Source organism: Chrysemys picta, chromosome 17 (genome assembly GCF_011386835.1).
Source record: "Chrysemys picta bellii isolate R12L10 chromosome 17, ASM1138683v2, whole genome shotgun sequence".
NCBI lineage: Eukaryota > Metazoa > Chordata > Testudines > Emydidae > Chrysemys > Chrysemys picta.
In genome coordinates, this window is record NC_088807.1 from 4,828,357 (window position 1) to 4,853,741 (window position 25,385).

Consider the following 25,385-nt stretch of genomic DNA (forward strand, 5'->3'; position numbering starts at 1 on the left):
TCCGCAAACTTAATAAGCGTACTTTCTATGCCAATATCTAAGTCGTTGATGAAGATATTGAACAGAGCCGGTCCCAAAACAGACCCCTGCGGTACCCCACTCGTTATGCCTTTCCAGCAGGATTGGGAACCATTAATAACAACTCTCTGAGTACGGTTATCCAGCCAGTTATGCACCCACCTTATAGTAGCCCCATCTAAATTGTATTTGCCTAGTTTATCGATAAGAATATCATGCGAGACCGTATCAAATGCCTTACTGAAGTCTAGGTATACCACATCCACAGCTTCACCCTTATCCACAAGGCTCGTTATCCTATCAAAGAAAGCTATCAGATTGGTTTGACATGATTTGTTCTTCACAAATTCATGCTGGCTGTTCCCTATCACCTTACCACCTTCCAAGTGTTTGCAGATGATTTCCTTAATTACTTGCTCCATTATCTTCCCTGGCACAGAAGTTAAACTAACTGGTCTGTAGTTTCCTGGGTTGTTTTTATTTCCCTTTTTATAGATGGGCACTATATTTGCCCTTTTCCAGTCTTCTGGAATCTCTCCCGTCTCCCATGATTTTCCAAAGATAATAGCTAGAGGCTCAGATACCTCCTCTATTAGCTCCTTGAGTATTCTAGGATGCATTTCATCAGGCCCTGGTGACTTGCAGGCATCTAACTTTTCTAAGTGATTTTTAACTTGTTCTTTTTTTATTTTATCTGCTAAACCTACCCCCTTCCCATTAGCATTCACTATGTTAGGCATTCCTTCAGACTTCTCCGTGAAGACCGAAACAAAGAAGTCATTAAGCATCTCTGCCATTTCCAAGTTTCCTGTTACTGTTTCTCCCTCTTCACTAAGCACTGGGCCTACCCTGTCTTTGGTCTTCCTCTTGCTTCTAACGCTCAGTGCCAGCGTTCCCTCCAATTGCCACGGAATCTTCGGGGCCCAACATTCCACCCCAGCTCCCTCCCACCCCCAGTGCCAGCGTTCCTTCCAACTGCCACGGAACCTTCAGGCCCCAACATTCCACCCCAGCTCCCTCCCACCCCCAGTGCCAGCGTTCCTTCCAACTGCCACGGAACCTTCGGGGCCCAACATTCCACCCCAGCTCCCTCCCACCCCCAGTGCCAGCGTTCCTTCCAACTGCCACGGAACCTTCGGGCCCCAACATTCCACCCCAGCTCCCTCCCACCCCCAGTGCCAGCGTTCCTTCCAACTGCCACGGAACCTTCGGGCCCCAACATTCCACCCCAGCTCCCTCCCACCCCCAGTGCCAGCGTTCCTTCCAACTGCCACGGAACCTTCGGGGCCCAACATTCCACCCCAGCTCCCTCCCACCCCCAGTGCCAGCGTTCCTTCCAACTGCCACGGAACCTTCCTTTGGGGGTCCTATGTTCCCCGGCCACAGCTGCCAAGCAACATTCAGGGCCCAAATGTTCCACTTGACAGCCCCCCTCCCACCCCACCTGTCAGCCTCCGCCAGCCGCCATTCCCGGCATGCAATGCCCCAGCCGCGGCGCGGCCAGGTGGGGAGACTACACGTCCCAGCATGCAATTCTCCCCCACGCGCGCCGGAAGTGCCGATTCCTCCCTCGCGAGGGTGGGGCTGCGATTCCCACGACGGACGGGCTGGGCAACCTATCCCTATTGGGGGCTCCCGCCGGAAGGGGGCGTGGTTATGACGAGTGGCAGGCCCGCTGACCTATCCTCCTGGGCTCCCGCCCCTTGCAGGGCGGTGCTTCTGTGAGTGACAGCCCGGGCAGCCTATCCCCGCTGGGACTCCCTTCCCGTCCGGTTTCGGCGGCGGGGACCGGGGAGAGGCCGCCATGGGCTGGTGGGTGCGGGCTGTGGGGCGCTTCCTGCGGGGGGCGGCCGGGCGCAGGCCCCCCCGAGGGCCCCGGCGCAGCTCGAGCCGGGCCTCTGCCTCCCGCCGCCGCCGCCGCCGGTCTCGGAGCTGGACAAGGCGGACGCCTGGCTGCTCCGGAAGGCGCATGAGACGGGTCAGCGCGGGGGGCCCGGCCGGGAGCGGCGGAGGGGTCTGTGGGGCGGGGGGCGGGACTCATGGTGGGGGGGCTGTGGGGAGGGGGAAGGGGCCCATGGGGGGGAGGAAGGGGGGCTGTGGGGAGGGGGAAGGGGCCCATGGGGGGGGAGGAAGGGGGGCTGTGGGGAGGGGGAAGGGGCCCATGGTGGGGAGGGAGGGGGGCTGTGGGGAGGGGGAAGGGGCCCATGGGGGGGAGGAAGGGGGGCTGTGGGGAGGGGGAAGGGGCCCATGGGGGGGAGGAAGGGGGGCTGTGTGGAAGGGGCCCATGGGGGGGAGGAAGGGGGGCTGTAAGGAGGGGGAAGGGGCCCATGGGGGGGGAGGAAGGGGGGCTGTAAGGAGGGGGAAGGGGCCCATGGGGGGGAGGAAGGGGGGCTGTGGGGAGGGGGAAGGGGTCCATGGGGGGGGAGGAAGGGGGGCTGTAAGGAGGGGGAAGGGGTCCATGGGGGGGGGGAAGGGGGGCTGTGGGGAGGGGGAAGGGGTCCATGGGGGGGGGGAAGGGGGGCTGTGGGGAGGGGGAAGGGGCCCATGGGGGGGAGGAAGGGGGGCTGTAAGGAGGGGGAAGGGGCCCATGGGGAGGAGGAAGGGGGGCTGTGGGGAGGGGGAAGGGGCCCATGGTGGGGGGGAGGGGGGCTGTGGGGAGGGGGAAGGGGCCCATGGTGGGGGGGAGGGGGGCTGTGGGGAGGGGGAAGGGGCCCATGGTGGGGGGGAGGGGGGCTGTGGGGAGGGGGAAGGGGCCCATGGTGGGGAGGAAGGGGAGCTGTGGGGAGGGGGAAGGGGCCCATGGGGGGGGGGAAGGGGGGCTGTGGGGAGGGGGAAGGGGCCATGGGGGGAGGGGGGCTGTGTGGAAGGGGCCCATGGGGGGGGGAAGGGGGGCTCTGGGGAAGGGGAAGGGGCCCATGGGGGGGAGGAAGGGGGGCTGTAAGGAGGGGGAAGGGGCCATGGGGGGAGGGGGGCTGTGGGGAAGGGGCCCATGGGGGGGAGGAAGGGGGGCTGTGGGGAAGGGGCCCATGGGGGGGAGGAAGGGGGGCTGTAAGGAGGGGGAAGGGGCCCATGGGGGGGAGGAGGGGGACTGTGGGGAGGGGGAAGGGGCCCATGGGGGGGGAGGAAGGGGGGCTGTGGGGAGGGGGAAGGGGCCCATGGTGGGGAGGGAGGGGGGCTGTGGGGAGGGGGAAGGGGTCCATGGGGGGGGAGGAAGGGGGGCTGTAAGGAGGGGGAAGGGGCCCATGGGGAGGAGGAAGGGGGGCTGTGGGGAGGGGGAAGGGGCCCATGGTGGGGGGGGAGGGGGGCTGTGGGGAGGGGGAAGGGGCCCATGGTGGGGAGGGAGGGGGGCTGTGGGGAGGGGGAAGGGGCCCATGGGGGGGGAGGAAGGGGGGCTGTGGGGAGGGGGAAGGGGCCCATGGTGGGGGGGAGGGGGGCTGTGGGGAGGGGGAAGGGGCCCATGGGGGGGAGGAAGGGGGGCTGTGGGGAGGGGGAAGGGGCCCATGGGGGGGAGGAAGGGGGGCTGTGGGGAGGGGGAAGGGGCCCATGGGGGGGAGGAAGGGGGGCTGTAAGGAGGGGGAAGGGGCCCATGGGGAGGAGGAAGGGGGGCTGTGGGGAGGGGGAAGGGGTCCATGGGGGGGGGGAAGGGGGGCTGTGGGGAGGGGGAAGGGGCCCATGGGGGGGAGGAAGGGGGGCTGTAAGGAGGGGGAAGGGGCCCATGGGGAGGAGGAAGGGGGGCTGTGGGGAGGGGGAAGGGGCCCATGGTGGGGGGGAGGGGGGCTGTGGGGAGGGGGAAGGGGCCCATGGTGGGGGGGAGGGGGGCTGTGGGGAGGGGGAAGGGGCCCATGGTGGGGGGGAGGGGGGCTGTGGGGAGGGGGAAGGGGCCCATGGTGGGGAGGAAGGGGAGCTGTGGGGAGGGGGAAGGGGCCCATGGGGGGGGGGAAGGGGGGCTGTGGGGAGGGGGAAGGGGCCATGGGGGGAGGGGGGCTGTGTGGAAGGGGCCCATGGGGGGGGGAAGGGGGGCTCTGGGGAAGGGGAAGGGGCCCATGGGGGGGAGGAAGGGGGGCTGTAAGGAGGGGGAAGGGGCCATGGGGGGAGGGGGGCTGTGGGGAAGGGGCCCATGGGGGGGAGGAAGGGGGGCTGTGGGGAAGGGGCCCATGGGGGGGAGGAAGGGGGGCTGTAAGGAGGGGGAAGGGGCCCATGGGGGGGAGGAAGGGGGACTGTGGGGAGGGGGAAGGGGCCCATGGGGGGGGAGGAAGGGGGGCTGTGGGGAGGGGGAAGGGGCCCATGGTGGGGAGGGAGGGGGGCTGTGGGGAGGGGGAAGGGGTCCATGGGGGGGGAGGAAGGGGGGCTGTAAGGAGGGGGAAGGGGCCCATGGGGAGGAGGAAGGGGGGCTGTGGGGAGGGGGAAGGGGCCCATGGTGGGGGGGGAGGGGGGCTGTGGGGAGGGGGAAGGGGCCCATGGTGGGGAGGGAGGGGGGCTGTGGGGAGGGGGAAGGGGTCCATGGGGGGGGAGGAAGGGGGGCTGTGGGGAGGGGGAAGGGGCCCATGGTGGGGGGGGAGGGGGGCTGTGGGGAGGGGGAAGGGGCCCATGGTGGGGGGGAGGGGGGCTGTGGGGAGGGGGAAGGGGCCCATGGGGGGGGGGAAGGGGGGCTGTGGGGAGGGGGAAGGGGCCATGGGGGGAGGGGGGCTGTGTGGAAGGGGCCCATGGGGGGGGAAGGGGGGCTCTGGGGAAGGGGAAGGGGCCCATGGGGGGGAGGAAGGGGGGCTGTAAGGAGGGGGAAGGGGCCATGGGGGGAGGGGGGCTGTGGGGAAGGGGCCCATGGGGGGGAGGAAGGGGGGCTGTGGGGAAGGGGCCCATGGGGGGGAGGAAGGGGGGCTGTAAGGAGGGGGAAGGGGCCCATGGGGGGGAGGAAGGGGGACTGTGGGGAGGGGGAAGGGGCCCATGGGGGGGGAGGAAGGGGGGCTGTGGGGAGGGGGAAGGGGCCCATGGTGGGGAGGGAGGGGGGCTGTGGGGAGGGGGAAGGGGTCCATGGGGGGGGAGGAAGGGGGGCTGTAAGGAGGGGGAAGGGGCCCATGGGGAGGAGGAAGGGGGGCTGTGGGGAGGGGGAAGGGGCCCATGGTGGGGGGGGAGGGGGGCTGTGGGGAGGGGGAAGGGGCCCATGGTGGGGAGGGAGGGGGGCTGTGGGGAGGGGGAAGGGGTCCATGGGGGGGGAGGAAGGGGGGCTGTGGGGAGGGGGAAGGGGCCCATGGTGGGGGGGGAGGGGGGCTGTGGGGAGGGGGAAGGGGCCCATGGTGGGGGGGAGGGGGGCTGTGGGGAGGGGGAAGGGGCCCATGGTGGGGGGGAGGGGGGCTGTGGGGAGGGGGAAGGGGCCCATGGTGGGGGGGAGGGGGGCTGTGGGGAGGGGGAAGGGGCCCATGGTGGGGAGGGAGGGGGGCTGTGGGGAGGGGGAAGGGGCCCATGGTGGGGAGGGAGGGGGGCTGTGGGGAGGGGGAAGGGGCCCATGGGGAGGAGGAAGGGGGGCTGTAAGGAGGGGGAAAGGGCCCATGGTGGGGAGGAAGGGGGGCTGTAAGGAGGGGGAAGGGGCCCATGGGGGGGAGGAAGGGGGGCTGTAAGGAGGGGGAAGGGGCCCATGGGGGGGAGGAAGGGGGGCTGTAAGGAGGGGGAAGGGGCCCATGGGGGGGAGGAAGGGGGGCTGTAAGGAGGGGGAAGGGGCCCATGGGGGGGAGGAAGGGGGGCTGTAAGGAGGGGGAAGGGGCCTATGGGGGGGAGGAAGGGGGGCTGTAAGGAGGGGGAAGGGGCCCATGGGGGGAGGGGGCTGTGGGGAAGGGGCCCATGGTGGGGAGGAAGGGGGGCTGTAAGGAGGGGGAAGGGGCCCATTGTGGGGGGTGGCGGGGGCTGTGTGGAAGGGGCCCATGTGGGGAGTAAGGGGGGGCTGTGGGGAGGGGGAAGGGGCCCATGTTGGGGGGACTGCGAGGAGGGGAGCTGGAGGGGAGGAGCGGCTATGGTTGGGGGTGGAGGCCTGTGGTGGGGGGGCTGTACGGGAGGTGTGCTCTGGTCGGAGGAGGAGGCCTGTGGTGGAGGGGGTGTTGGATTGGAAGGGGGAGGGAGGCTTTAGGGAGGTTGTGGGGGGCTGTATGGAGTGGGGCCCGGATGGGAGACAATGTGGATATTGGGGACTGGGCATGTGAGGATGGGGGCACAGGAGGGTCAGTGTACTCTGGGGGCAGGACGGTGGAGGGGATCTCATGGGGTGGTAGCTGGTCCATGATGTGGCCTGAGGCATTGTGGGGGCTGGGCTGCTGCCACTTGAGACATGAAGTGGGGTGTGTGGACAGGGTGGGTGATGCAGGAACAGTGTGGATTAAGGGCTTGGTTTGGTGTATCAAGGCTCATTTGGGGATGGTGAAGGGAACAGTACAACATGTGGGTGAGGTTGGGGACAGCACAAAGTTGCAGGTAGTCTGACAGGAATGGGGTAGGGTACTCTTGGGAATAGCATGGTGGGAAGATGGTTCGTGTGGGAAGATGGTGTAGGGGACAGTGCAGTGATGGGGTTGTCATAAGGGCTGGAAGGGCATAATGTGGTATTCTGACAGCACGTGGGTCAAGGTGGTGCAACTGTATCTAGATGTGGACGTGCGCCTAGGGTTGGTACAGTGTGATGGCATCTTGACACGGTGTCTTGTTTTGGTTAAAGAAAGAGAGTGTCACTGACCAGGGTGGATAAAAATAATTGATTTTTAAAAAAAATTAAAAATATTGGATTTTTTATTTAAATAGGATTTTTCCCCAAAAAGCATTTTATCAAAAAAATCTGATCTAAAGATAGTTTTAATCAAGATACATTATAGCTCAAAGATATCTCATCATGGAATAGGGATTATAAATTCTAATTCTATAGTATGAGAAAATATATTCATGTCATGTTGAAGAAAAGTTTTGTAAATGAGTTCCAATAGTTCATGGATTAGGGCCCCAATCTTATGGGGTTCCAGGGGCTTCTGTAGAGATTATTTAGGTTAATCTTTCTATCTACCCAATGGGACTCAGTGCTCAGTCTAGAAGATACCATCAGAGATGCTTAGTTTTGCAGTTCTCAAACTGTGGATTTGTGTCTCCAGAGATAACATGATTGTTAACAGCAAAAAATGTTTTAAAATAAATAAATAACTTTCAAAGACATTTCTCTGGAGTTTCCAATGGGTGTGACAGAGGTTTGAGACACTACAGGACCATGTGGAGGTTTGATGCTATGGAGTCCTGCAGTTGTTTGTGTTCCCATGCTATAAATATGAAAGGGATGAACATGCTATAGACAAAACCCCAAGGCTGTGACCGTTAATCTTTTAAAGAATTTGCTTCCCAGACATAATGGTTCCCCGTATCCTCTCTACCACAACAGGTAGCAGTATAAACGAAATAACAAATGGTTGAAGAAGAGGAAACTCTAGCTTTCTCCTGTTCTCTACTCAGGTTTCCTGTCCTGGTTTCGCAATGGCTTGCTGGCAACCGGCGTCGGAGTAATTTCTTATGTTCAGAGCGACATGGGACGAGAGGCAGCTTATGGTAAGTAACGCACGCTATAGATGAGCAAGGGGGAGATTTGAACTGGACACTGCACCAATGAAAAGTATTATTGTCACCAGGTTAGTTAACCCACCACTGAAGTGTTGATTTTTGTAACTAAGGTCAGTTTGCTTATCCCCTGTCAAACAATTGCTGAGCCCAGAGGTGGCCACTTGTCAATTATGGGTGAAGCAATCCAGTCCAGTGTGTACAGAATTAGTAGATTTCATAAAACACTTTGAACCGCATGGCTGTAGCAGCTGCTTTCTATACCTGTAAGATCAGGAAAGGTTTATAACCACCTGCATAGCACAGGTCAGACTAGATAGATGACCAGTGGTCCCTTCTGGCCTTAGAATCTATTAATCATTTTTTATAAAGCTCCTACAAATGTATTGTCTGGATAGATCTTTAGCCTATAGACTATAATGGCTTATGTGATTATAATAGTCTATACGAAGAAGTTAATAGGCATCTTGAAATTGCCTTAGGGTCTTCCATGTAAATATGCACCGACAGCTCCAGTGCTGTAGCAATGAAATGGTCTGTAAAAGGCCTTTGAATAGTGATTATAGATCACATACAGGTCCGAGAGTCATGCATGGATCCAGTGTCCAGCTTAGCCCATGAATCCCTGAGTAATAACCTTGAACAATTCACTTGTCCCCAATATCACTTAATTTCTCAGTCTGTAAAATGGTGATAATACCCCATTGTAATACACTTTGAGAGCGCCATTGAAAAGATGTGGTAGGTATGGATACAAACAGGCTGCACCAGTTGGGAGTTACTGAGTTTGAATTCTTGGGTTATGCAATTTCTGTGTGTGTTTACTCTGTGCTCCACGAAAGCTGTTATAAAATGAGGAAGCCACTAACAGATATGCTAAAAATGGCAGCAAACTGACCTTTATGTCCTGGAAAGATGTGAATTGTAAGGTGTATAAATGTGCTGGACCCCAGACCTTAGAAAAGGAGATGTAGCTGCCCTCTGAGATTTAGAGGGTGATGTAAAATTGGGGGGGGGGGGGGAGATGAATGTGTAATACAGATGTCTGTAATAGGGTGACTGTGTTAAAGTAACTTTTTTGTTCCCGTTTGGCTAGAATCTTGAAGTCTGGTGCACTCATTGGAGGAAAAAATACCAGAATTGATCTTTGTATCAGAGGTCATCCATCTACCCATTTACAGAAATGGTATTTCTCTTGTGAGGCACGACAGACCTCCCATTTGGGGAAATTAAAGTCGTCTCATTTCACCAGTTTTATGGGACTTGTGCCAAAGATTTGTCAGAGGCATGTGACTGCGTGACAAGATGCAGCGTTGATAGCCATGTGTGCCGGAAGGGTGGGGCTGCTGTCAGTGTGTAAAACATACACACTAGGATCACAACAAAAACTAGTGATGGCCTTTTGACTCAAAGCCCTTTGTCAATGGCACGGTGACCTTACCTAGCGCTGTGATTTGAGAAACCCAAAGCATGGTACAAGCTCAGAACTGCCTACCCTGTATGGCAGGTGTTCTCTGCCAGGCCTCTTTTTTGAAATCTGTTCTTGGTTCTGGTGTAGACTTGCTAAATGAGCTCTTGGGTAGGTCACTTCCCTTCTCTTTGCCTGCTTGCCCATCTTTAAAATGGGGATAATACAGTCTCCTCCCCTGAGGATGTGTGTTTTCATAGAGCACTTGAGATCCTTTGAAAGGTGCAATACAACTGCAAAGGATTTGTGCCGATCCTCTAATCTCGTCTTGCTTCATTTGTTCACTGATGCCACATGCTAGTATTTAGCCTCCTAATTCCCTACGAATAAAGTAATGTGAGGACACACATAGCTGACTGGGACATAGATGAATCAGCTAGGAGGAGGACTCTCGCTGCTTTCTTCTGCACACAGACTACAGGGGAGGGAGAGGAAATGCAAGAGAAATCCGTGACTATCGCAAGGAATTTTGGTTGAGGATGGTTATTTTAAAGCTCACCACAGTGTGGTGCAGTGGTTCTTCAAAACTGAAGAGAGAAGAATTGTATTTGTAAGTTGCTCGCATGTTATGAAGAGTTGTGCCTTTATGGTTGAGCGGTTTCCAATTGAAGAGTTCTTGACTTTTAAGACGGGAAGTTCTGGCCAACTTTTCTCTCTTGTTCTGTTTTTAAAAATTGTCCTGATCTGTTTGATTACAATGAAAGCCACTTGGGATTTTGATTTCATAGATCATAGATGATCAGGGTTGGAAGGGACCTCAGGAAGTCATCTAGTCCAACCCCCTGCTCAAAGCAGGACCAATCCCCAGACAGATTTTTTTGCTCCAGATCCCGAAATGGCCCCCTCAAGGATTGAACTCACAATCCTGGGTTTAGTAGGCTAATATTTCTTGCAGTGTTTGCAACTCAACCATTGCAGCTTGGGGCTAACACAGAGGAACTCTGTGGCAGAGTTGGGAAGAAAACCCATGAATCCTGGGGCCCGGTCATGTGATTTAACCATCCTTCCTACCTCCCAAGAAACAACTCTTCAGAACAACATGCACAAAGCTGTTTTCCTTAAACCCTAACTCAAAGTAGAGAAATCATAGGGAAGACTTTCTGGCCTCACCTGCACTGGCAGAATTGTGCTTAATACAGTTGTTGCCTGCAGTGTTCTAGCACATCTTGCTTGACTTGTGTGAATGGGGATTTATTAAGACAACCTCCTAGGGAGTCTGGAACAATTTTATAAGACAGTCAATCCATGTCTACACTAGCCAGGGAAACCCTGCCAGCAACGGTCACGCACAGTGCCTGTCGTAACTAGCATGGCCCTGAGTCCATTATAAAGAGACAGAATGGCCTAGAAGTTAGGGCACTAGGCTAGGACTTGGGAGACCTGAGATCAATTCCCTGTTCTGCCACAGACTTCCTGTATGACCTTGGCCAAGTCACTTATTCTCTCTGTGCTCCTTACCCTATCGTGCAGATGGGGAATCTTAGCACTTCCCTACTTCACAAGGGTGTTAGGAGAATAAATACATTAAAGACTGAGCTGCTCAGATATTTCCCATAGATGGATGGCTTACCAAGCTCTGCTCCAGATGCATGGATGGATTTCATTCTCAGTTTCTACTCTAGGTTTCTTCATTCTCGGCGGGATTTGCGTGTCTTACGGCAGCGCCTCCTACCTTGTCAGCCTCTTCCTCCTGCGCCGCACCATGATGCTTGCTTTCTCCACGGCCCTGCTGAACGGCACGGCGGTCACAACGGTGGCACTGTTCTGGCTGTGTGCCATCTCCCTCTACATCGGTCGCCTTGAGGTTGAGATCATACAGGAGGACAGTAGTGATGAATGCCAGGACACAAAAAAGGATGATGGGAAGTCGGACGAGTAAAGACCAAGGTCCTGGGGGATTTTGCTGTTTTCATGATGGTCATTTAGAATGTTCTCCAGCACGTTCAGTGGACTGAGTTTTAATGCAATAGATACAGCGCCCACGGGCTGTCCTGCCCACCGTGTCCAAGGGCACAAAGAAAGGGCAGCTTTATTGTAAATAAGACACTGTTGGCTGCTTTATATTTATTTAACATTTTCCAGATTGGCAGTGGGAATTAGCATTAGAAAAATTGGATCATCGAACAGAAATATGGCTGCAGGAGACCCTGCTGTGGTAGCAAATGGATTGGTGGGACGGCTTCCCAGCTGGGAGCTTGCGTTGCTGTCAAAATGGATCTCTGATGCTTTTAAAGAACTGGCTGTCCATTGAGATCCTGTGCTCCCGTCTCCCACATACATCCCATGCCTGTTCTACCACGTATGCAGAAGCTGGAAATTTTAAGCCAAATTCAGCTGATGCTCCCTAGAAATGTTGAATCGCCACAGTATGCCATGGAGTCCGATCCTGCTGCCCCGGCGTGCGTTGTAAAGTTAGCACATCGCATTGAGGTTACTCACAATGCCTCTTTATCCCATTTTACATCCAGATCAGTTAATGTTTGTATTAAAAACATCAAAACAAAACAAAACTGCTCTCTTCCTGTGTCTGAATGAAATGTACGCTCTGCTTTCTCACGCTCCCCATTTCCACTTGCAGAAAGGGCCTGATTACGTTGTTATGAAGGTCAAACTTCCCTTGATTTCCATGAGTTTTGTTTCTATAAGGGGTACAGGATCAGGCCCTCATGTGTGCTGCCCTTTCTCTGCTATTGCCTCGAGAGATTAATAGTTGTAGCTTTTTTTTTTTTAAATGGCTGTTGAACTCCACAAGCACCTATCCAGGAAGCATAAGACTGGGAATTAGGAGAGTACGGTCCTAGTCCTACCCCTGCTGCTGCTTTGCTCAGGTCACTTACTGCTTTTTGCCTCAGTTTAGTTATCTCTAAAATGGAATATAATTGCCTACCTCTTGGGTATAAGGTTTGTGGAGCATATTTGAGATCCTCCAGTAGGAAGAGTTAAGGATAGGCAAAGTATTTATTTTTGATCTATAAAACTGTTTACTTAGGGTATGTCTACACTACCTGCCGAATGGGCGGGCAGCGATTGATCCACCAGGGGTCGATTTATCACGTCTAGCCTAACCACGATAAATCGACCCCTGAGCACTCTCCCGTCAACTCCTGTACTCCGCCGCCACGAGACGCGCAGGCAGAGTCGACGGGGGAGCGGCAGCAGTCCACTCACCGCGGTGAGTAGGTCCAAGTACGTCGACTTCAGCTATGTTATTCACATAGCTGAAGTTGCGTAACTTAGATCGATTTCCCCCCCCCCTCCTCCCCCCAGTGTAGACCAGGCCTCAGTACAGTTCAGATGCTGTCCTTTTGGCTCCTGGCAAGTTGTTATTGTGACTCATGGTGTGGCAGCCCTCCACACAACGATGGGTACATGTGGGTGGAAATGACCCTGTGAATAGCTAGAAATAAGGCCACCTATCAGTGCAAATAAAGGGAGGGAAATGTGATGAAACCAATTAAAAACCTCACCTGGTTGTGACTGCATCTATTCCCTTCCCCCAAACATTGTTACTTTCATTTCTTCCAATGGTTTGTTTTCACTGGTCTGAACAATCATTTGCCATGTTGTTCATTTGAAACTTCACGATGTTGTGACCTGGAGGTGTGATCCATCCTGCACGGCCGGAAACAAAATCAAGGGTCTGGATCCTTGACTCTGGAGAACACACTTTATACTTCCTTGCCCTATGGGCTGCCTGTGTGCCAGATGTAACTTATATTGGCATGCTGAGTTACGCTGGCTGGCTGCAGCTCCAAAGTGCTGATGTGCTAGCAAAACATCAGAGAAATCCTGGCCATGCCTTCTACGCCAATGGGGTGTGGTGTGGTGTGCAGGAACCTTTGTACCAGTTCTGCCCTATTGGATCCATCTATGCTGGGAGGATCTCCCAGGGGGCTGGTTATGTTGGCTTTAGGGTCAGAATCTCCAGGCGCTGCAATGCAAGTATTTTCCCAGCACAACGCTAGGGATAAAGCACTTCGTAAAAGCTGCTAAAACCCCAGCCGAAAGATTCAAAGGATGTGCAAATAATTAGGTGTGAGGCTTTTTATAGTCTCCTGACATCCCTCCACCAAAATCCTCTTACTTTGTAGGAATAATGGAGGACAATATTAGTCTCTCTCTGAATTAGAAAGTCTTGCAGTTGGTATCCTAGCACCTCATGTATGCGCAGTAAATACTAAGAGGACCTTATGGAATTATTCCAGCTTTACGCTAGTTTGAGAGAGCAGAATTTGGCCCCGTCTCTCGGCCTCCAGGAAAGGAGGCTTGTGAAACCCAGGTGATAAAGACACATTGGCTATTTTTCAAACCAGAGGTGGCAACCCATTGATTTAAAGCCTCTCTGGGCAACGCATAGTTCGCAAAGGCAATGTCCCCAAGGGTTGTGCACTGGAAATGACTCCGCTCCATGCATTAGCAATTGATGTAAATGACCTTCAGAGCATTTGGCATTACGGGCTTCCGGAAGGTGGGGAGTTGAGCAGATGGAATGCATTAATCGCAGTTTTCGTAACTAATACAAAACATACCTGGACCATTTTCCCCTGCTGCAGCCTCTGCGGTGTACTTAATCTGCTTTGCACTGCTGTAGCATCTCTCCTGAGGGTTTCACTGTCTTGCTGATATCTCCATCTGACTTGCTGCTTTTGCCTGGCCTTTCTAATGACAATTAGCGCTTTTCCCTTTCTGAGGCATCTGCCTTTTTTCTTTATTAGTTGTCCACCTGTTTAAATTATACTGTAAAGTTTTAGAGGCAGGGACTTGTCTGTTAAAGCACCATGCAGGCATGTGGTGTGTTTTGTGAATAAATCATATAGGATTGTCAGTCTGGCACATTTCACTAATAGCTGTTGTGAAAACTTTTTTCTCCAGTTGATAAACTCTGTCCTATTTCCCTATGGTATCTGCTGCTCAGCTCATTTGGCTCGCACCTTTTGAAATACCCAAGAGGAACGATGCCCAAGAGATTAGATGAGCCCTATAACTACCCTGGGATTTGCACATGCTGCCAGTCCTCATTATTTGGAAGCAATTTCTACATGAATCTTTCACAACCAGCCTACCCTCTGATAACTGCTTTCCATGACGGATGCAGCAGCTGGCACAATAAAGTTTGTAGAAGTTTACACTAACTTATCACGTACAATCTCTTCTTCTCCCATTGAGTTTGTGTGAAACTCTTGCCTACACCGATGTACTTGAGCAAGATGAAGCAATGTTGGCTGGGGGTTATTCGTGAAGCATGGTCTAGTGATTAGAGCAAGGGATTAAATCAAGAATCCTCGGTTATGTTTTTCAGCTCTGGGAAGGAGTGTAGCCTAGTGCTAAGTAAGTAAGGGATGGGCTTGTTTTGGTATTCCTGGGTTTTATCCCCTGCTCTGACACTGTCTGGGTCTGTGGCCACGTCAGTTTCCTCATCTGAAAGGGAGAATACTTACCCAGATCTACAGAAGAAAACTGCTGTCGAATATGGAAGCTTCTAAGCAGCTGGTTGAATGTGAAACACAACTGACTAATAATTATTTTATTTCTTTAAGTGCCATGTGTGCATGAAATCTAATGACAGAGTGTAAGCAGTAAGAGATGGAGCAAGAACGGAACAGAAAATGCAAAGAGCAGTGGAAGGTTCTGCTGCTCTCTTCCACGGACCCCAAAATAAAAGCCCCCCCTCGCATAACTTACCTCAGAAGAGCTGTTGAGTGCAGGGCTACGGCTCTGAATGTCTTGTTTTTATGCACTGTCCAGTTGCATTTCCTGTGAGAGGGGATTAAAGTAGGGACCATCAATCTGCCCAAGTCAGTCTGAAACCTTTTCAGGTATTCTGAAGCACAGCTTTGGAAAGTCTGACGCAGTGAGTGTTGCTCTTGTGAAAATCACTTCCATTCTCCTTTAAATCTGCGAGCAAATACCCATCCGATCCAGTCATCATTGAAAATACAGTGGGTGCTTCTTCACAGAGAGTGGGTTGTTGACTGACAGCTTCTGGGCCTCTGCTCTAGAGGCAGGGGTGGACATGTGTCTGAATTCCCTGATACCAAACCGAAACCCACTCCCCAATTTAAGAAAAAAGAAGAACAGGAGTACTTGTGGCACCTTAGAGACTAACAAATTTAAATTTGTTAGTCTCTAAGGTGCCACAAGTACTCCTGTTCTTCTTTTTGCGGATACAGACTAACACGGCTGTTACTCTGTCCCCAATTTAAGGCATGTTTACAAGCAAATGGCCTGATTTTCCAAGGTGGCATGCACCCACAGCTCCCATTGGAACTGGCAACAGTTGTGGGTGCCAGCACCTTTGACAATCAAATCCTTGGTTGTTCACAATGGGTTTCCATCTCCCCTAAGCCCTGTGTCTCGCTGGGTGCTGTTTATGCTGCTCACCGGACACGTTCTGCGGCTGTTCGTGGCCTTTCATTCGTTTCATGGTTTCTTCTCATTAAACCAAAAGGGGAGAAACAAGTTGATTCCTTATTTATTTTTTATTTTTTTAATTTTATTTTCATTGAAATCTTGGACTGCAGAAAGCAGCCACAATGACAACACCCAGTCAACGATGGAAGCTACCTTCATCGGACGAAGGGGAATGGAAAAATTAAAAAAACACACAGAGATCCTTCAGCAAAAGTTACAGAAAAAGAACATGGCATACAAGCGCTACTGTTTGGGGGGTGGGGTTTTGTTTAACAGAATTATACAAATCTCTTTTTTTTAATAAGTGCTAAAAGTCATGACATCAGTTTACCTTTTTAAGTGCAGCCAATGGAGTTGTCTCTTTGCCTCCTTTTGTTCTCCTAGCTTGCGGGAAGGAAGGGGTTCAGAGGTGGCTCTGGCACCACCCTGAGGGCTTATTTTTGTTGGCTCGTTCAGTTGAAGTGCTGTGTTTGCAAGGGGAGGGGGTGGATTGCTTGGAAGAAGCTCTGTAGCACAATGCCAGCCTGTCAAACTAGTCACTGGTTCAAATCCAGCCCAGCGTGACCATGAACAATGCTCACTGGTGTGCGGTGATCTGGGAAATTAGTTGATCTCCATTTAGTTCCTAGGTGGCCCCACTGCAATTCCCCCTCTTGGCAATCTCAGTGCAAAAGCCATGGATTGAACAGACCACAGAAATGGAACTTGTCCTCATCCCTAGTGGGTGGGCTTACCAGGGCACGGGTGAGGCACCGTGGCAGGGGACAGTGTGAGAAATAGGGACCCGTCGTGGCCTCTGCTCGTGATTAGACTTCAGTTGGCAGGGCTGTCACTCCCACAGCTCTAAATACTCTTCAAGGAATAAGGGACTACAGTAAATCAGCGTAGCCTCCAATGACGTTGCTGAACTACAGCCCAGATCTACAAAGGCATTTAGGCATCTAAATCTCTGATTCGGGCATCATCCCAATCCACAACCCCCCCCTGCTTGGCATAACTCTGTAGTTGCCTAAACTCAATGCCTAAATGTTCCCTGGGTACCCACGTTTCTGCCTCTGGGTATATGCCCGATGCCTCATTCAAGGCATCTGGATGTCCATCTCATGCCCAGGCCCCAGCATGATCTACACACCTGAGGAAGATAGGCGTTTGCTTGCGAGTCCTGAGCCGCTGGGCGTGCTCCGAGCACACCTACCTGCGTGGGTCCTATTCAAATCTGGCCAGACAAGAAGGTGAGGCTGCCCACTTTATAGCTTTTAACTTAGTGGTCAGAGCACTCACCGGGGGTGTGGGAGACCAGATGGTGAGAGAGGATTTGAACAGGGGTCTCCCACCTTTCAGATGTGCCCTAACCAATGAGCTATTCTGATGTCAGGCTCTCAGATTCTCCCCTTGAAGTTGTTCCCTTTTGGATAAATAAATAGAGGAATCGGGGGACTGGACTGTGGGTGGAAGCCCTAACCACAGATCACCGTTGTTCTTACACACTCTGGTCAAATGACCATTTAAGAGCTTATCGAGTATCTTAAGCAACACTTGAGAGACAGGTGAGTGCAAATGCTCTTGCTCTAGCTTAAAAGCAAATGCACTTTGCGGTTGTGCGGGCTGGATTTCAGCTGAGCACAGCTAGTGTTTGATTCAGGACCAAGCGCCGAAGCTGGGGAGAGGGCTCACCCCCTCTTAGGAAAAAGGCCCTGCAGTGAAGATGATGGTAATGAGAAGAACAGGAACTCTCCAGCCAAGCCGCCAGAGCAACCTGGAAACCCTTTTCTTTGTATCCAGCTTCCATTCATCCTTCCTTGAATAGGAGAAAAACACCCAGTGGAGTTGAGGGAGAAGCCTCTTTTTACCAATCCCCCCCTCCTCCTAGGGAGGAATAAAAGGAAGTTTGCTGCTGGCACAGAGCAGGGTAGCAGAACGCCTGGCCAAAGAACATAAGAATGGCCGTACTGGGTCAGACCAAAGGTCCATCTAGCCCAGTATCCTGTCTTCTGACAGCAGCCAATACCAGGTGCCCCAGAGGGAATGAACAGAAGAGGCAATCACCAAGTGATCCATCCCCTGTCGCCCACTCCCAAAGAGCAAAGCACTCTCTTTATTTTGTTAAAAATCTGCAGGGAAAAGCACTTAAGCATAGTTAGCCCTTACAGAGCGCTGGGCCAAACTGCTCGGTGGGTCAGAAAACAGGCATAAGTGGCCAGTTAGTCGCGGCTGGGACACGACTGAAACTTAGAAGCCGAAGAGGCCAACAGGGTTGGGAGGCGTAAGAGAAGCAGCCACCTGGAGGCGGTAAGATAAAGAGGAGGTGATGAGGGAGGGGCACATTGTCTTACACATTCAAGCAGCTATGGAGAGGGTGTAAGTCACCTCATTTTGCCTTCCCCGCCGATCAGAATAAGCAACTCACTTTGCTACTCACGCCCTCCCCGCCGCACTTACCCCCACAGATTTCCAAGGAAGCTGCATCCGTTTGCTCCAATTTACGTTGCTCTCTCAGGGTCCTGGCTTCCCCAAACCCTATTCTGCTCTTGGTCACCCTGGAATCACTCCAGATTTGACCCCCGTGTAACAGAAGAGGAACAGAATCTGGCCCCCAGCCTCAACAATCGGGATGATGTTCAGCTCCATAATAAGTGTCTGGCAGTACGGATTGATTAACGTTTATACAGCATGGTGAAGCTGGAAAAGTACTAGGGGCCAGATCCTCTCCTGCTGTACATCAGCCGACGGAAACCGGGCCACGTCATGAGTGCAAAGCGTCCTTTCTTCCCAGGCACCATTATGCATTAATGGGAGAAAAGGCAAAGAGGGGAAGGAAGCGCCTCCTGCTTTTAAAGATATAAATCAGGAAGGTGGGGGTGAGCTGATGCTTGCTGTGATTCTGGCTTTTCCACAAAGGGTAGCTGATATTTTTAAAAGTGCAGATTCTGTTCTCTGGTGTAAATCTGGAGTAACTCATGGACCCACTTTGGATTTACACCAGCGTAACAGGAGCATCTGGCCCAGAAGGGTAAAGCTATGAAGCAGGGAGCAGAATACTGATTTGTGCTGTGATTTAGTCGTGGGGGAGGGGAATGAGACACGAGGATTGATTCCAGAATAAAGATTTTTTTTTTCCCTGCTGAAACATCCAGCAGCTCCTGCGGTCGTGAGCCCCCGAGATGAGTTTCAAAGGAGCACGGACTTCAGCGCAGAGCTCAGTGCAGAGTCAGTTCAGGGTGGCATGTCTAACGAGACGCCTTCAGGGCCGCTGCTTGACTTAGTCCTCTTTGCGCTCTGCGGCTGACAGGCTGTGGATGCCGCCGCTGGCCACGGAGAAGGGCAGCGTGGAGAACAAGGATTCGGCGGCCGTGAAAACGCCCCCCGCAGCGCCCGAAATCTGCGCCAAACCGGTGGCGCTTGCTGAGTTCCCAAACGGCGCCACCATGTTGAGCCGCTGGATGTGGTGGTACATGAGTTCCATGGAGGTCTTGGACTCCGCGCTGCCGATGTCCATGAGGTTGATTGCGTGGGAGGCAGGCAGCACACTGCCTGGCACAGCCAGGGTCACGTCGGCCGGGGCGTATCGGATAGTGCTGGTGGTGTAAAGGCTCTGGGAGCCTGTGGTGCTGGCGATGCCGTGGTGCCCGCCGAGCTGGTGCACCAGCGGGAGGACCACGTTCCCCGCGTGGAACCGCTGGAGCGCCTCCATCTCACCAGGATAGACCAGGGGGGCGAAGGGCGTCGACGTGGCCCTTTCCTCGCACGGTGAGCCCGAGAGCGGGGGGGAGAGCGTTTCAGCTGAGGGGGCTGGCAGCATAGCCCGGGGAGAGGTGCTGAAGGGGGCCTTGGCCAGGCCCCCGCTGCTGTCCATCTCGGGAGGGGTGAGGACAGAGTCCGGGATGGAGACGTACAAGTGGGAAGTGGCTTGCCTCAGAATGGGCTTCTCCAGGCTAAGTGCTTTGCTCACAGTGTAGGGGGGTCCCTCGTGGAGGGCATCCCGGGCAGAGGGGTAGGTCCACAGGGCGGCCTTGTCGTACTTGGGAGCCTGGCTCTGCTCCGTCTTAATGCTAAGCGCTGTGCTGGCTTTCGGTGGGTAGCTCCTCTGGGTCTGGATGACAGAGGTGAACTCTGATGTGCAGGGCCGGCTCGGCCCCGCGTTCCGCCCTGCCGCCATATTGTACCCGTTCACCCTCCTCTCCAGCGCCACCGGCTGGGGCGGGAGATCAGGCTCCTCCTCGCTGCCGCTGTCCGACTCCTCGGTGCTGACGAGCGAGGCCTCCCGGGGGGGGCTCTCCGGCTGGAACTCCAGCTTGATCCGTTTGCTCCGGGGCCCCCTGCGCCTGCTCTCGGCGTCGCTTGCCCCAGCTCCTTCCGACACCTCCTCATCCTTGTAGCTCGTTTCCGGGCTGCTGGCATCGTTCTCCGCCATGGAGCAACGGGCCCCGTCATCCGGGCTGCTCCGGGAGTAACCTTTGGCCAAGGCCCCAGCCGCTTTGGGCAGAAACTGGTTCCCCTGCTTGTGTTCTGGCCCATGGTCGCTCTCTGGAAGGGAAGAAGAGAAAGTGATTCAGGAGTAACCTACTCAGCAAGGGATCTGGACGGAGGTTGTTAAACTTCACCTAGCTGCTTTCTGCCAGCAGGCGATGGGTTTATTTTATCTAACAAAACATTTTTCCAGAGCGACACCTAATGGGAGTTATAGCCCACTTTATAGCTGCTTCCTACCAGCAGGGCAGCTAATGATCACAACCTCAGGGCAAACCGGCAATGCAAAGTCAACGCGGCATGATTCCTCTTAGACTGTGTCCCTCCTGCCAGGATGGATCGGATTCCCAGCCTCATGGCCAAAGAAGAGAGGAAAAGATTAGCTCCCTTAATAAGATTGTACTTTTCTTCCATCCGAGTATTACAACACCGGTTCCTAGCGTCGCAGTGCTCACCACCTTTGCTAGACGGAAAAACCAAGATGCTGAGCAGGGGGCCGAGGTCCCGCTGTATCAGAACCAGGAATAGAACCCAGGCGACCCAATGCACTAATCACTAGCCCAACCTGCCTGTCTCTAGGGTTGTCTGTAGCTTCAGTGCAATTAGGATTCCTTCATGCTCTGGGCTGGTTAAGGGCCCAAACTTGGATTCTATCTCTAGGGCAGTGCATTGGAGATGGGGAAATGCTGTTCGGGTCCCATCTACTCCATTCCTCACCACAGGCCAGTGCTGGTTTCTTCCCTACACGTAGAGCTGGTCAGAAAATGGGTATTTTCCATAGATTTTTAAATTAAAAACAACTAGATTTGGAAGGATTAGTTTTTTGTAGGTAAATGCTGATTTCACCATTTTCACACGCAAACCAATGAAATAATATTTCCATCCATGTTAATAGAAATGTACAGATATGCAAAGTAAGAAAAATGCTGCCAGAGAATTTATTACAGTTTGATTTAAGGCTACTTAGCATATTTTGACAATGGGTTTTGACAGACATAACGCTTGAACGTTTTGAATTTCAATGTCTACTGTCAATAAATAGTTGTCTGACACCCCGAAGTTTCTCGCAAATTTGAAAATTTAAATTGATATTTGTTTTAAGCATTTTTAAAATTTAATAGGTGTTGAAATGATAAAACTTGAATTCTGCCAAGCCTAAAAACAACACAGTAAATTATTTTGTCTAAGTTTTCTACAGCGCATTTAATTTTTTCCCCATCAGATTTGAATACCAAAAAATTTCATCTGGAAAAAAAAAAATCTATTTAGAAATACGGCCACAGTGGCTCATGGGAGTTGTACTTTGAGTGCCTCCTGCTTCTAGTCTCTATTGGCCAGGCTGTCTGTTGGATGACATCTCCCATGATGCATCAGAGTCTTGCCTCTTGCAGAAGGGAGGTCGTGCACCATGGGAGTCCTTAGCTGTGGTGCATCATGGGAGATGTGGACTGGCCAGGGATCCCAGCCCATACAGGAGAATGGGGAAACGAGACAACCAAACTACAACTCCCATGAGGCTCTGTGGTAGCATAGCCAAATCAAAATACTTCTGATTTTGGATGAACTACTTTGGTTTTTTGATGCAAAATTTAAGTTTTCCACAGGACGCAGACCCTCAGTGTGATAAATTTTGTTTCCGCAAAAGCCTGATTTTTCATCTGAAAACTGTTTTGCCAGGAAACTTTCGACCAATTTAATACTGTATTCTGGCACAGTCACACCCTGCCACTAGGCTGTGGGCCTACCCTCCACTCAGTCACGGTAGCGCTGCCTGCTCTGGATTTCGCATACGCCCCAGGCTTTGCAGGTCACTGGCTGAAGTAAGAGGCACAGGGTCCGTACTCAAGTAACTACAGTAACACATGGGGAGGGAGAGAGGCTGGGCGGGAGTGGAGAGCTGTTTAGGTTGGGGGGTGACTATTGTCAGCTTTTAAGGAAGCAACTAACACGGTCTCAGCTGGTTCCCCGTGCTCCCCTATTCATCTGTCCCCATCTGGTGTCTCCTGTCTTATAGTGGGACCATCAGCTCTTTGGGGCTGTGTTTGGACAGCACCTACCACAGTGGGGCCCTGGCATGTGACTGGGGCTACCATAATAAACCTAATAGCAATCAACTAGCACAATGGGGTTCTCGTCTCTCACTGGGGCTCCTAGGTGCTACCGTAATACACCTAAGAATAATAGTGGAGGATTTTAGCAAGTGGTGAGAGTGAAAGGCAAGGGTTGAGTATCTTTCAAGTAGGCCAGCCGGAGGGGGTCCTTGGTGTTCGCTGGGAGAGTGGTGATGACCGAGTAGGACCCTGGCAGACCATACATTGGCACATGCATAGGGTCTGATACACTGATCTGGCTTCCAGTGCAGCGTGGGAATTGTTCCTGCTTTGAGCAGGGGGTTGGACTAGATGACCTCCTGAGGTCACCTTCCAACCCTGATATTCTATGAGTCGATGAGGAGGAGGGTGCATGGAATTCATTATGACTAGGGCAAACCTGATGTTTCCCCCAGCTTTAGCCCTGTGAACCTGGGGGCTCCAGCGAGCCCTACCAAGGCGCTGTCAGATTTGAAAGCTAGAAGTGAGGGCTGAGAGGTGGTGGTTAGAAAGGGAAAGTGGGAGCCAGGACTCCTGGGTTCTGTTCTCTCCTGTGGGGACAATAGTTCCTTATGTCCCAAGAGGTTGCATTAATTTATGCCTGTAAAATGCTTTGAGATCCTCAAATGAGAAGCAGTTGAGAGGGGTGAAGATTGCTCCTGCGTTGTGCGTGCTGCTACCTGGGAGGCTGTCAAAGGGAGCCCGGCAAGCGAAGAACGCTAGCACTGAGTGTTTGTGAGCAGCAGGAATTTATCTGCAGCTCCAAAGTTTCTACCGTTCCTGGAAATCCACCTCCCCCGACACGCACACGATCTGACCCTCTAGCAAAGGCTCCGCTCTTGGGGCTGCCACACTATGCTCTCTCAGAGCATGACCCTATGATATAATTTATCATATGCCAAGAGAGGTTAATTAAGATGAGGCTGTGTCCGGAGTGAAATTAACGATGCTTTGCCCTGCTGTGGCATCCTTCCCCTGAGGCTCTTAAAGCACCTTACAAGCATTCAGTCAGAAAGCCCCATGATCCTTGCCCCCGCAATGGGTAGGAGAGATGACGTATTTCACTCCTCCCTGAAATGCAGCTACCTCTGGGGTTGGATGCAGCAGCCTGTTAAAAGCCGTAGACAGGCAAGGAAGGAAACATGAACCCCACGTGTATTTGAAATTGTAGAAGGATTAGGGGAAGCTAACAGTTCTTGCCCAAACTGGAATTTGGCCAGGACACAGGGGGTTAATGTGTGTGAATCACTGGAGCTCTGCGGCAGTCCGAGCTTGGCTGATTTACGCCATATGAGGAAATGCCCTCAGGTTGCTGATGAAAATGATCCTTAATGATCATGAAGTCAGGGCTTCATTTTTACCCCTTATCTGCAAGCCCAAATCTCCCATAACACAGCACCCCCCCCGAACCACAACGGGATGCCCTCTGGCGTCATGACTTAGAAGGGAGAGAACTCCTTTCTGAATAGCCCCCCACCCCGTGCATCACTGAACCTCCCAGAGCCACAACGGGGCTAGGAATGGCTTAGAAGAAAGAGCCCCCCCCGCTCACCGACAGAGATGGGACTGGGACTCCCAGTCTGGGGCATTCATAGATTGTAAGGCCTGAAGGGACCACTGTGATCATCTAGTCTGACCTCGCTGTGTGACGCAGGCCAGAGAACTCCCCTGAGTTAATTCCTTCATAGTGGGTATATTGGCAAAGCCAAAGCTAAAATACCCATCGCACTGCAGCAGTGAGTTGGAGCCCTGCCGCACCGATCAGGGCATTGGTAACCTATGGTCCCCGGAATGAGGCAGGTGCTACCAGAACATCCTGTCTCTGGCTCGGTTGCAATCTGGCCAGGGCTTTTACCTTTGAAGTCAGGTTCCAAGTCGGACACGTCGGAGGCATCGGTCTGTCGGGCTGGAATCCCAGGCAGCTGGAAGATGTCCAGGGCCGTGTTCTTATACTCGGGTTTGCTAAAAGGGTTTGGCAAAAGTAAATCAGAGAAACAACAGATCAGGTTGTTCCCTCCACTGATGGGATTTCTGTAGCACAAGCTTAGGTCCCGTGGGAGGCAGTATGGGCTAGTGATTAGAGCAGGGAACTAAGAGCCAAGACTCCTGGGTTTGAATTCAGGGTCTGGAAGGCGAGTGGTTAGAGCACGGTGGGATGACTGGGACTCAGGACTCCTGGGTTCTATCCCCAGCTCTGGGAGTGGAGTGGGGTCTAGTGGTTAGAGCAGGGCGGGCTGGGAGTCAGGACTCCTGGGTTCTATTTCACTTTGGAAGTGAATTCAGCTAAATCGAATTAAGTCCATTTTAATTCTGGATAAGAGCATCCACAGAGGGGTTTAGTGCAGTTAAACTAATCCATTTTAAAAGTGAATTCAGACTAAACTTTCCTGAAACTATGTCTACACTTAGAAACTGCACAGCGGTACACCTGTAGTAAATCCACCTTGCCAATCTAGCGCTGTCTGCACTGGAGTTTATGTTGACTTAACTATGTCTCTTAGGGGTGTGAATTTTTCACATCCCTGAGCGATGTAGCTGAGTCGATCTGATCGTCTTCTTTAGACCATCCCTGAGTGTCTCTGTACAGACAAGCCCGTAGGCACCTAGGAGATTTAGGTGCCCATGGGTTCAGGCGCCACCTTTGAAAATGTGAGCGCCATGGAAAGGGTGGACTCAGGGTCTAAGTAACTTGCCCAAGGTCACAGGCAGTTTGTGATGGAGCTGAGAATTTAAACCAGATCTCTTGTGGCCCAGTGTAGTACTCCTATCCCTCAAGCCACCCTAGAAAGGGCCTCCCAAAGGAGACAGAGCAGTGTGGGCTGATCCTTGGTAGATTGCTAAGCCTGCCGGGAGGCCATGAAATTAAACCAACTGAGCCCCTAACAAAAGAACCGAAGAAGGAAAACTTGATTTCAAGCTGACACAGCCAGCCACCTGCAGGCTGGTCTCTGCAAAACAACTCCACTAGGGCTAGCGCCTTATTGTCCAAGAACAAACAAGGACAGATTGGAAATCGCAAGCTCTCTCTTTTAGAAAACAGCCAGCTTTGGGGTTTCATTGTTTATGGACGGGCAGAGTTGGATCCGATTCAAATGAGCCGTCCCCTGCAAACGGCTCTGCCAGAGCTCGGAGCGGGGAGGAAGGGGAAAAGCACAGGGCCAAGTTCTCCCCTGGTGTAACACCCATAATGTCACTCCTGGCCAGTGTAACTCCCTTGAGGTAAATTGTGCTACACCAGGAGTGAAATTGGCCCTCCCTCCTCCACGTCTGTATCAACTTGAATCCAAGGATCCCGAAGCACTTTATTAACAGTAATTAACCCAGCAGCCCTACAAGGTAGCCATGATGACCCCCCA

At 53.1% G+C, this 25,385-nt stretch overlaps 2 protein-coding genes across 4 annotated transcripts in view; one reads left to right on the forward strand and one right to left on the reverse strand.

The window, feature by feature from the left end:
- The first annotated feature begins 1,790 nt into the window (after positions 1 to 1,790).
- On the forward strand, positions 1,791 to 11,571 carry TMEM160 (transmembrane protein 160). Its single transcript, XM_042859244.2, is given in 4 exon segments — positions 1,791 to 1,919; positions 1,922 to 1,996; positions 7,492 to 7,584; positions 10,684 to 11,571. Coding segments are annotated over 4 exon segments (522 nt in total). The 5' UTR covers positions 1,791 to 1,822; the 3' UTR covers positions 10,941 to 11,571.
- Positions 11,572 to 15,521: 3,950 nt separating this feature from the next.
- Positions 15,522 to 25,385, reverse strand: part of NPAS1 (neuronal PAS domain protein 1) — a 97,110-nt gene continuing 87,246 nt past the window's right edge. For all 3 annotated transcript variants that reach the window (XM_005283720.5, XM_005283717.5, XM_005283719.5), the window contains 2 exons: positions 23,885 to 23,991; positions 15,522 to 19,996 (listed from right to left, as the gene is read on the reverse strand). In XM_005283720.5, the coding sequence (XP_005283777.2) occupies positions 18,732 to 19,996; positions 23,885 to 23,991 (1,372 nt within the window). In that variant the 3' untranslated portion in view covers positions 15,522 to 18,731. The remainder of the gene's footprint in view (positions 19,997 to 23,884; positions 23,992 to 25,385) is intronic.